The 12,485-nt window shown below is 36.1% G+C and overlaps 1 protein-coding gene across 6 annotated transcripts in view; it reads right to left on the reverse strand.

Moving 5' to 3' along the window:
* SLC4A10 (solute carrier family 4 member 10) overlaps nucleotides 1-12,485 on the reverse strand; it is a 268,818-nt gene that overhangs the window by 136,552 nt on the left and 119,781 nt on the right. For all 6 annotated transcript variants that reach the window (XM_045850821.1, XM_045850997.1, XM_045850689.1 and 3 more), the window contains exon 3: nucleotides 1,475-1,621. In XM_045850821.1, coding sequence (XP_045706777.1) covers nucleotides 1,475-1,621 — 147 coding nt within the window. The remainder of the gene's footprint in view (nucleotides 1-1,474; nucleotides 1,622-12,485) is intronic.

The following is a 12,485-nucleotide window of genomic DNA, read 5'->3' on the forward strand; positions in this document are numbered from 1 at the left end:
CTTAGCAAAAACAGTTATTGGATAAAGCAATATCTATATGGCATCACAAGTAAAATTGTTACCCCAAACTTCACATACCATTAAATTACTTCATATCTGAATACAGATGAGTGGGGGATTGTGATTTGAGGGAGGTTGGGAACTGTTTAAAATAGAGGAGACTCTAAACTGCTTGAAGGATGATGAGAATAATCCAGTTGAGAGGGAGAGGTCATTTAGGCTATAAATTGTTTAAATTTCCAGGTGGGAGAGAACAGGAAATAAACACAATTGAAAACAAAACTCCCTTATTACATTAAAAGGGGAAAAAGGATAGCTGCAGATGTGAACATACAGGCCTGTATATTTTAGAGGAGAGAGTTGAGTAAGTTCTTTCTGGTGACATATTTTCCTTCTGAGGTACAAAGCATCTGCAAAGTGATGGTGAAAAGGGGTATATTGGAGAATAGCAAGGAAGGTTAAAAATTTTTTTTTCAAAATTCAAGGAAATGCAATAGAAGTGGGAAGAGGTGTTGAAGCTCCACTTAGATCATGAGTTCAAATGGTTACAATCCACCCTGTTGCAAGCCTGTGTCCCATAGAGCATGCCTACTTGGGGGGCAGGGAGAAAGCAGAGACATGGAGGAAACCCAACATTAGTATCCATTTTTTTTAAACTGGGGGTGAAGATAAATAACACTGTAATAGGGAGCCAAAGATTTTTAGAATATTAGCAAAAGTATTACTAAAATTACAAGCTACAAAATCACAGTAGGATAAGAAAATAAATAAAGATTATTACATGGATAGAAAAAAGGTAAAGAGATCAAGTAGTTGCACAAGCAAATAAGAAGAGAAGTGGTGCTCAGAGAGTAGGGTGAGTGCATTAGTGAACTTAGAGGTGGAGTAATTAGGGATGGGTAAGTAAGCTGAGTGCAGTGAAGAAGGTCATAGGAGATGGGGAGGTCAAGGACTAAAAGCTTGGTTCTTGCTTACATCATGTACACAGGCTCTCATGGCTCTGAAAAATTGTTAACAATGGCCATATCACTATATGTAGATATTCTGTACCTACTTTGAAAGGAAGAACATTCAAAATAGTAGAAAGTTTATATCCTAAAATGAAATTTGGATAGATTAGCAATAGTGTAAGTGGGAACTTTGTAAAGTATTTCCCTCTGGATTTTCAAACTACTTAGAGTAATGACTATTATTTATATTAATTATCAAGAGATTGTACACCTAAGAATTTCTATTTAAGTATATTTTCCTCAATCACAAATCCAAGACAGTTCTTACCTTCACAAAGCAAATGCATAAGAGAAAAATAAAGATTAAGCTTTCTCTCTCCCTTCTTCCCAATCTGTCCAACACAACATATTTTAGAAAGGTTTAAACCATTTTATGACTATGAAGTATACTGTTAATCTGGATTGCACAAAGAAGTACAATATTATTACAGTCACAAATGTAATAAAAACAAGGCAATTCTTACCGAAGAAAGGTGACTCCCTTCCATCATCTAATCCCGAATCTCTCTCTCTGTCTCTCTTCCTGTGTTTATGACCACGATGCCTATGACGTCGATGGCTTTTCCTTCCTCCCAGGGGCACATGAACTCCAATAAATAGTGTCCGATGACCTTCATTACAAGTAAAAGCACAAATTAAACTCTAAATTATTCACAAAAGATGATAATTTACATACATGTTAATGGAAACTCGGTTTAAGTCAATCCAGCACATAGTTTTTGTGTTTATGATGGGTATAAATCTTAGGGGCTTGGTACTGTACTTTGATACTATATCTATTTAAGTATATACCACAGGTTATCACAAACACAATACTAATTATTTGGTTATATATTTTATAGTCACCATTAGTTTATTAACTGCCTTAATCTCTCTGTGTCTATTTCCCCAGTTTATAACTATACTATTGTCATTTAAAAATTCATTCTGGGACTTCTGGCCAAGATGGAAGTGTAGGTAGACATACTGTGCCTCCTCACACAACCAAAATAAGGACAACAAAAATTTAGAAACAAAAAGCAACCAGTAATGACAGAAACTTGAACTGTATGGAAGTTGGACAACCAAGGAGTTAAAATAGACACATTCATCCAGACCAGTAGGAGGGGTGGAGTCTGGCGGTTGGGTAGAGAGGGGCCACAAGAAAAAAAGCAGCGGCTGGCAGACCCTGGGCACAGGGTGGTGGTGGATGAAACCAGCGAGATGGTGGATTGTAGAGGGGCTTGGCACACAAGGCAGCTGGCAGACCCAGTGGTCCCACATTTGTGTGCAGATAAACCAGGTGAAACTGGGGAGCAAGACAGACTGCACAACCCAGGGTTGCAGTGGGGGAAATAAAGCCTCAAAACACCTATTGAAAACACCTGTGAGGGTTGAGGTGCCAGGAGAGATTCCCTGCCTCACAGGAGAGTTTGTTGGAGAGACCCACAGGGTCCTAGAACATACACAAACCCACCCACATGGGAATCAGCACCAGAAGGGCCTAGTTTGTTTGAGGAAAGTGACAGAAAAGACTGAAATCCAGCAGAGAGCAGAGTAAGCGCCATTGTTCCCTCTCTAACCCCGGCCCCACATACAGCGTCACAACCCAGCCACTGGGTTGACCCATCTGGGTGAACACCTAAGGCTCCGCCCCTTACAATGTAACAGGTGTGCCCAGACCAAAAAAAAAATGGCCCAAATGGAAGAACAGATCAAAGTCTCAGAATAAATATAACTAAGCAACCAAGAGATAGCCAACCTATGAGATGCACAGGTCAAAGCACTGGTGATCAGGATGCTCACAGAACTGGTTGAATTTGGTCCCAAATTAGATGAAAAAATGAAGGATACAATAAGTGAAATGAGGGAAAATGCACAGGGAACCAATAGTGATGGGAAGAAAACTGGGACTCAAATCAATGGAGTGGACCAGAAAGAAGAAAGAAACAACCAAACAGAAAAGAATGAAGGAATAAGAATTCAAAAAAATGAGGAGAGGCTTAGGAACCTCCAGGACATCTTTAAATGTTCCAACATCCGAATTATAGGGGTACCAGAAGGGGAAGAGGAAGAGTAACAAGTGGAAAAGTTATTTAAACAAATAATGAAGGAGAACTTCCCCAATCTGGCAAAGAAAATAGATTCCCAGGAAATCCAGGAAGCTCAGAGTCTCAAAGAAGTTGGACCCAAGAAGAAACACACCAAGGGACATCATAATTACATTGGCCAAGGTAAAAATAAAGGAGAGAATCCTAAAAGCAGCAAGAGAAAAGGAGACAGTCACCTACAAAGGAGTTCCCATCAGTCAGATGATTTCTCAACAGACACCTTACAGGCAAGAAGGGACTGGAAAGAAATATTCCAAGTCATGAAAGGCAAGGACCTACATCCAAGATTGCTCTATTCAGCAAAGCTTTCATTTAGAATGGAAGGGCAGATCAAGTGCTTCCCAAATAAGGTCAAGTTAAAGGAGTTCATCATCACCAAGTCCTTATTTTATGAAATGTTAAAGGGACTTATCTAAGAAAAGAATATAAAGAAAAAACATGAATAGTAAAATGACAGCAAACTCACAATTATTAACAACTGAACCTAAAACAAAACCAAGAACAAACTAAACAAACAACTAGAACAGGAACAGAACCACAGAAATGGAGATCACATGGAGGGTTAGCAACAGGGGAGTGAGAGAAGGAGAGAGGGGGAAAAGGTACAGAGAATAAGTAACATAGATGGTAGGTAGAAAATAGACAGGGGGAAGGCAAGAATAGTATGGGAAATGTAGAAGCTAAAGAATGTATGGCACATGAACATGAACTAAAGAGGGGGTATGTGGGTGGGAGAGGGCATGCAGGGTGGAGGGGAATGAAGGGGGTAAAATGGGACAACTGTAAAAGCATAATCAATAAAATATATTTTAAAAAAGACTAAAAATTAGCCATTACAGTTGATAATTAATGTTTATCCAAAATTTCTTGACCACATTTTGAGTAAATGGGGAAATAAGTAAAAATTGAAGAAGTTTAGACAGTGAATATTCCCTAGAGTTGCAAATGTAGGTTTTACAGAGAGGTGGTACTTAAACTAAACCTTAGATTGCTAAGGTTTTTAACAGTTACTGATTAAGATAACAATTCCCAGACAGACAAAAATAAGAAGCACCATGAAACTTGCTGGCAAGTCCAAAGGGTCTAGTTGGTTGGGTATGGCAAATGTTGACCTTGTTTGTGGAATGTTAATCTGATGGGCCATAGCCAGAAGTAATGTCCTAAGAAGTTGCCAAATCAAGACTAAAATAAACAATCTGAAACTCTATCCAAAATTAATCAGGTAAGAAGAGGATGCCAAGAAACACAGCTGAAATGATGTCTTGAAGATAGTACGTGCAAAGTAAACCAGGCTGAAGAAATTTCCTGAGGCAGAATCTTGCAGGGCTGATTAAAAAGTCAAGACATATTTGGGTAAATAACTATGAGTGTAATTGATGGATTATATAATAAACTATGTTTACCTTTGTTACAAACTGCAGACTCTTCCAAAGTGGCTATACCATTTTGCATTCCAATCACCAATGAATGAAAGTTCCTGCAGTACTGCATCCTTACTCGCATTTAGTGTTGTCATTACTTTGGATTTTAGCTATCCTAGTAGGTGTGTAGCAAGTGATAGCCTGATTGTTTTAATTTGCAATTCCATATTCTCAAAGTATGATGTTGAGCATCCTTACATATGTTTATTTACCATCTGTATATCTTCTTTGGTGAGATGTCCTTTCAGATCTTTTCCTATTTTGTAATTGGATTGTTTATTTTCTTATTGTTGAATTTTAAGAGGTCTTTGTATATTTTATTGATTTTTAAATTATTTTTAAATTTATTTTACTTTTTACTTCATTGTTTTTACTTTTTGTCTTTCTATTTTTAGATAACAGTCTATTATCAAATACATCCTTTGCAAGTATATTCTTCTAGTCTGTGGCTTGTATTTTCCTTTGCATAATTGCCTTTCACAAAATACAAGTTTTAATTTTAGAGATGTCCAATTTAATTTTTCTTTTATGCTGTATGTAAAAAGTCATTACCCAATTCAAAGTCACCTAGATTTTGTCCTCTGGAATCTAGAAGTTGTATAATTTTTGTTTTTACATTGAGCTCTATGATCCACCTTGAGTTAATTATTATAAAATGTGTATGATCTGTCTAGATTCTAATCTCAATACCTAATTCGCTTTCAGGTATTTGCCCCAATGAGTTGAAAACCAATGTCCACACAAAACTCAGCACAAAATTGTTCATATCTGTTTTATTCATAATTGTCAAAAATGGGAAACAACCAAGATGTCCTTTAATAGGTGAATGAATAAACAATGGAGTATTGTTCAATAATAAAAAGGAGCTATCAACCACAAAAAGACAGCAAAAACAAAAATGCATATTGCTAAGTGAAAGAAGTCAATGAGAAAGCTATATACAATGGGATTGCAACTACATGACATTCTGGAAAAGGTAAAACTATAAAGACAGTTAAAAAAATAAGAGCTTGCCAGGGATTCAGGGGGAGGGGTTGGAGTGAATAGGTGGAACATAAGGCATAATTAGAGAAAAGTGACACCATCCTGTGCAATACTGTAATGGTGGAGACAAAGAATGAACCCCACTGTAAACTGTGGACTTTAGCTAATAATAATCTATTAATATTGATTCATCAGTTTTAAGAAATGTACCTCACTAATGCAAAATATTAATAATAGGGGAAACTGCAGGGAAGAGCATAACTCTATACTTTGCACAATCTCTGCAAACCTCAAACTGCTTTTAAAAATAAAATCTTTTAATTTAAAAAATTCAAGACCTACAGCTACTCATAGCACTGAGAAATTTATCTTATGAGAAAGCAAAAGCATGAACAAATAAGGGAATATTTGTGTTAATGAGTAGATTACATATAAGGGGGAGAGGGCTAGCACTGTGTTCTTATGGTCATATATTTTAGGGAAATTTGTGAATTTAAGATACCTTCATGATGGGGAGCACTTGAGTGTGGACAATTTGGGAAATTCAAAGGAAACAGTTGGAGATATATTTAGGTTGGTTTAAATGAAACATATTTATGTGATTCACAGTCACTTCCACGTGAGTAAGGTATTGTTAGCTATCCTGGAGTAGGAATGGCTTTCAGCAACACTCCTAGTATCAATTGGGCCAAACTCACCTAACATTGTGACACAAAGGTTCAAGGGTAAAGTAGTCACAATATCAGAGGCATCACAGCCTGGAAGCATGTGGGTAGTAGAGAAGAAGCAAGGTTTCAATAGTACAGAGCCAGAGTTACTCTCTGGAACATTCTTCCAAATCTTATAGGTCATACATGCAAGAAGCTTGATAAGCATTTTCTTAAGTTTTAAGGTCACCTCGTAATTTTTCATGAAACTGTAAGTAAGTTGTAAAGTTGAAAGAAACTTTTCTGGACTATCATGAATAAAAACAAATTTTAATTAATCATGATCAAGACTGGATTAATTTTCTATATACTCAACAGAAAATAGTATTTTAAATGTTTGATACTAGAGGTAAAAAATGTAGGAGAAAAAATACAGATGTACGTCAGGCAGTTAATTAAAAATATTATGTTTTTTCTCCAAATGTTATAATTTTGTACTTTTATATTTTCTTTTTTTTAATATTTTATTTATTTATTTTTTAGAGAGGGAAGGGGGGCAGATAGAGAGAGAGAGAGAGAAACATCCATGTGCGGTTGCTGGGGGTTATGGCCTGCAACCCAGGAATGCACCCTGGCTGGGAATCGAACCTGGTACACTTTGGTTCCCAGCCCGCACTCAATCCACTGAGCTACGCCAGCCAGGGCTTATACTTTTATATTTTCAAATAAATATTTGTTTAAAATTTTCTATTCTAAATAAATATTTGCCTCTGTGCCTAATTTATATTCAAATTTTAAATTATTTTTCTCTGAGAATCCAGAAAATAGCATAACCTTCAGGCCCCATAAAACCTAAATCTGCTGGTAATATCATCTGATGTGGGCAGCTCCCAATTTTGTATCTCCAGTGCAAGCCTTTTTTCCAAACTCCAAACTGACATATCCAACTGTTTACCTGACACAAACACGGCATGTCCAAAGGAAATCTTAAAATAAACATATTCAGAACTGAACTCCTAATCTGCTGCCATCCCAACTCCCTCCAAAAAGCTGTTCCTCCACAATCTTGTCCATCTCAGTTGATGACAAAACATTTTTCCAGTTGCTCAGACCAAAACCTTGGAACCATAAAAGACTCCTCTTTTTTGTTAAGCCATAACCAATCAATTGGGAAATCTGTTGGGACAACTTTCAAAATACATCTAAGAATTATTCCACTTATTATTTTACTTCACCACTCTGGTCAGGGCCATATCACACCCAACCTGTGTTATTTCAATAGCTTCCTAACAGGGCTTCTCGAGTCTATCTTTAGTCCCGGCAGTCTGTTCTACCACACAGCAGCCAATGTCATCCCCTTAAAATGCAAGTTAGATCATGTCATTCCTCAACTAAACTTTCTGATGTCACTCCATTGCATTCAGAGAAAAAGCCGAGGGTTTGTTAATGCTTTACAAGGTCGTCTGTGATCTGCATGCCCCACTCCTGTAGTTCCGAATCCCCTCCTGCCGATATTCCCTTCACTCCCCGTCACGCCAGCCATAAGACCTCCTTACTGTGCTCACTGCCATCCTGGGAACTTCCCACTGTCTTGTTAAATATATTCCAGCTGGACAAAAAGATCCAAAACAGTGCTTGATAGTTCTTGGTGCTCAATAAATTTTGACTGAGTATATAAGTCTTTGCATAAGTAGACATATTTTAAGTAAAACATATAAATAATAGACATACTGTATTATCTAGTAAATTCATTCATAAAAGTAAGAACAGAAACAAAGCTAACGGCCACAAATCTCATTGCAACAGTATTGAAACTACCACATTTATGGTTATAAAGCCATAGAGAAAATATTTTCATGTTTCTGCACGATTAAGTTATCTAAAGCAAAGAACAGTGGAATCTGGGTTAAAGGATAAGCTTCAGAAGTTAAAGATTCACTGAATAGAGATCTTAAAGAGATATAGACACATCTCTCAGATTTATGTATTCACATTTTGAAGATAATGAAGCCCCAGAGCTACTGGTTTATATTTCAAAGGGTTTAAACTGGGGGCCTTCCCCCTTTTTCCTGAGATTGATTTGCGTAAGAGAGAAAAGATTTCTCTCCCTCTCTCAGTAAAGGAGAAGACTGCTATACAGTCTTCTGTATCCAAATTCCTATCCAAATTCCCAGGTTCGTAATCTTAGAGCTCTCCTCCTGTGTGTGCCACCTCACACTGAAGGGGAAGAATGGGGCATGGAGACCAATGTGGTTATTGCTGTAAGTAATAATAACAGTCTGCATCTGACCCCAAAACCTCATGTTTGCTTTCAGGACAATATTAATATAGGTATAAAAATTATCAATGGGTTTAGAGGTTTTCTACAAAGATTGTATGAGATAACACAATAGACAAAAATATTAAACACAAGGCCTATAACACAGTAGATACTCATATTTGTTAGTTCCCTTTCCCTTTCATTGTCCTCATCTTCAGTGTCTTAAATGAATGCAAAGGCAAAATAAAATTTTCCTGTCCCATTTCATTGTCTTCCTGCTTCTTTCTACACTGACAACTTTTTTATCCCAACTGTAATAACCTGACTTAAGGAACTAGAAAGTGAGCTCAGAGTCTGTGGAAAACAGTATTTAAATAAAGAACATTTCCAGGTTAATATTACCATAAATTTTTCCTATAATGCTATATTCAAAATTGAATTTTAATTCTCATAGATATTACTTAAGAAGAAAAAAATCAAGAAACTCAGTAATAAATGTTATTATTCTGAAATGACTTGGAATTTATTAAACCTAATCTAAATTAGTTTTAAAAATTATTAATAATAATTTTAATTTTATGATAAAGACCAAAATTGTAGTTTAAAGGGGGCACCCTTTCAAATGAGCATTTTTTAAATTAGTCAAAACAGTTTAACAAATTAACTTTATAGCATGCTTAAAAACCCAAAAGTAATAAAAATGCAGATCATTGAGATGTGAATATATTCTGAAAATATTAGGAAGAATGGAACAGCAATACTGAGAGTTGTGGTTTTTTTAGAGATAGGCATAGAACACTAAATTTTATGTAGAATTTACCTGTATGTTAGTTGAGGGAAAATACAATTTCCCCATTAGAAAACAAAGGGTTCATTGTTCAAACAACACTGCTTTTTGAGCACAAATCTTGCTAACAAATCTTGGGTTTTGATATTTAAATTGTGTGCATATTATCTTTTTGAGAAGGTCCAGGACTACTGTAAATATTTTTATTAGATAAGAGATACCAGTAGTAAAACAACTGTTGATGTGGCTGTGGTCATAGTATACTGTTTACAAAATGCAGTGAGGAAAGGGATGCATTTGGGTATGGAAATGTGATTTACTGTGATTAATAATAATACTAACAAACTATTCTCTTTTATTTAGCTGGCAGGAAAGGAGTCAAGCTTTCTGTTTTCTATGCAATGAATACAACACAGCTGGTACATAATTAGTGAGCTGCTACAGCCATTTTGTTTAGGATGCGTCAATCTTGGGAAAAGGTCAAATACATTAAGCTAACTGAGCATGTGATCTTTTTAATTGCATGGAGAGCCTAACAGTCAGAAAACATAACAAGGCATCATTTATCATAATATATCAAAGAACTCTAAGTAAAACACAAATTCTCACTGAGGGAAAGCAACAGAGAGAAAGAAAAGAGACCAAGAGGGTGTGAGTGACTGTGTGTATGCAAAGCAAAGACATACTATTAGGCTGCTGCCCTGTTGTTTCTTGCAGTTGTTTTGCTGAATGAGAAAGTCAAACACCAGTGCTGGTCAGAGTCACTCGACCCTAGGGCCATATTTGCAACCAATGCAAAACAAAGGCTGCATGACTGTGGCTATTCTCTATAGAAAATAGATATTTTGAAAGTGCCAGAGTTACTCATGAAAAAGCCACAGTTTAAAAAAGAAGTTGTTTGAGATTTATAAATTTAAATGTTACTGTGACATATTTTCAAAAATACTATTTCCTATAAGTTTCTAACACTGTCTTGAGCAAAATAGCAACTGTAATGCTTTGTACCTTGAGATAGCAATATTATTTTTTAACTTGGAACATAGTAAGCCTCAACATTTCTTGAATAAATGAATGAATCCTAATACATATTTTCTGAGAAAAAGGGATGGGGGAACTCACAATTTTGATAGGTTATATGACAGGATATGACACCTGCACTTAAAAAAGGAAAACCATCCAATCGTTGAGAGCTCAAATTCAAAGAGGACAGCAGCAAATAGTACAAATAAAAACAGTAAAAAAAAAACTGCATTAAAGCTGTTATGTGGTACCAGGCTTTAAATTCTGTAGGAGTTCATAGCAGAGTGAAACCAAGGATAACCTGGGCAAGTAAGGAAAGTTTCTGGAGAAAGTATGACTCGAGCTGGGCTGCAGTAAGTAGGTTCTGGATTAGCAGAAGAGTAGGAAATCTAAAAAAAAAACAGATAGTGTGGGCAAAAAAGAAAAGCTTTTAGGGGATGTTGGAGCAGGGCAAAAAGTAGACATAGGGCATCCATTTTTGTAATAACAAAAGCTTGCAATTTCACTATTATTTTAAAACACGTATTTTTTGTTTTATTTTGCAAGGAAGAGGGAGAAAAGAGAGGGCATATGTCCTAGGATACTTAAAAAATAAATACAAAAGAGAAGGTGGTACTTCTTACCTCCTCAACCTCATTTTAACTAAGTCATGATTTCTGAACAGCCTGCCACTTTGCTTCAGGGAAATGAGCAAAAATGCAAAACTATAAAATTTTCCAGATTTACTTTTGCACTGTATTAATTTGAAAGACATGCACATGTAGAAAGTGGCTTATTCAGGGAATTATAGTAATAAAGGACACAAAGGATTGCTTGGAAAAACTGAAGAGTCGTTGAGGAGGAAACAGATTTCCATGAAGACAGTTGCAAGATTCACCTGTGAAACTGAAGGAATTAAACAAAACATCTAAAAGCAAAGATGAAAAACACTTTTTATTCCTGTATGGATGTTTGCAAATAAGTAGATGCTGTGGTAGATTTTGTTTCTAATGGCCACAATATTTTTTGCAGTTCCTCCCATCAAGAGTAGAATCTATTCTGCCAACCTATAAATCTGGGCTTGTCTATGTGACTTGTTTTGACCTATGAGACATTAGCAAATGTGATAGAAACAAAGGCCTGGAGAGTACTTGGGCATTGGTTTTTCCCTCTATTGCTTCTAGGAACTTTTATGTCACCATGTAATCAGGTCTATCAAATATGTCTAATTTTATTATACATAACCACCAATAAGTTTTCCCTTAGCACCTTGAACTTCCAATAAAACTTTTCAAAATTCCAATTAAATAACTAATTATATAATCAGGTATATGATGCCTATGATAGGATCTACTGGAGGCAATATGGTCTGATTAATCTGTTTATATTTTTAGTATCTGGCATATTAAGAGTGCAGCAAGTATTTCTCAAACAATTAATTATTAAACCTTAACCACTTTTTACAATATTTTATGCTGCAGTAGACTGAAAAATTTAAACACTGGCTCATAGAAAAACAGGCTTAGAGGAATAGTATTTGTATCGGCAAGTGAAAAAGGGCAGTGTGGGAACACACATGGTCCAGAGATATGTATTAGCATACTTAATTTGTTTTCATCAGGAAGTAAACAGAATCATATGTTATTTCCTTAAACATTCCTTGCAATAAACATGGGTTCATACTGACATATAGAAACTGTTTCTTACTTTTCAATTTTTTTACAGGAAATTTTGGATGAAAACAATGACTTGCACACTACTATACACACATGAAAGCTGGCACTAGTCTCCAGAGTCAGGTGTGTACCTCTCTTCTTAGCTATGTGTTCAGTGAAAACACTTTGATGCTGTGAATTTGGCTCATTAAAATTGGCAAATAGCACAAATCAAGGCTGTGTAGCGGGGCAGGGGATGTTGAGTGGGAGGGTGATCAGAACAACACTGCCTGGTGCCTGATGAAACTATAAAGATGAAACTTCCTAATTTTTCTTTTTCTTTCTTTTTTTAGGTTGTCGACAATTTTCTCTTTTTTTAAGATTTTATTTATTTATTTTTAGAGAGGGAAGGGAGGGAGAAGGAGAGAGAGAGAAACATCAATGTGCGGTTGCTGGGGACTGTGGCCTGCAACCCAGGAATGTGCCCTGACTGGGAATTGAACCTGCAATGGACAATTTTCTGTACCTAGAGGTGATATGATCAATTTACCTTAATAAGGCTGACTTCACTTTCTGGAAAGATCCACTTTGCACAGTTCAGTAGTTACATGGACATTGAGTAAGTACCCACC

The sequence above is a fragment of the Phyllostomus hastatus genome, unplaced genomic scaffold, assembly GCF_019186645.2.
Source record: "Phyllostomus hastatus isolate PE091 unplaced genomic scaffold, TTU_PhHast_1.1 phas_contig_1, whole genome shotgun sequence".
NCBI lineage: Eukaryota > Metazoa > Chordata > Mammalia > Chiroptera > Phyllostomidae > Phyllostomus > Phyllostomus hastatus.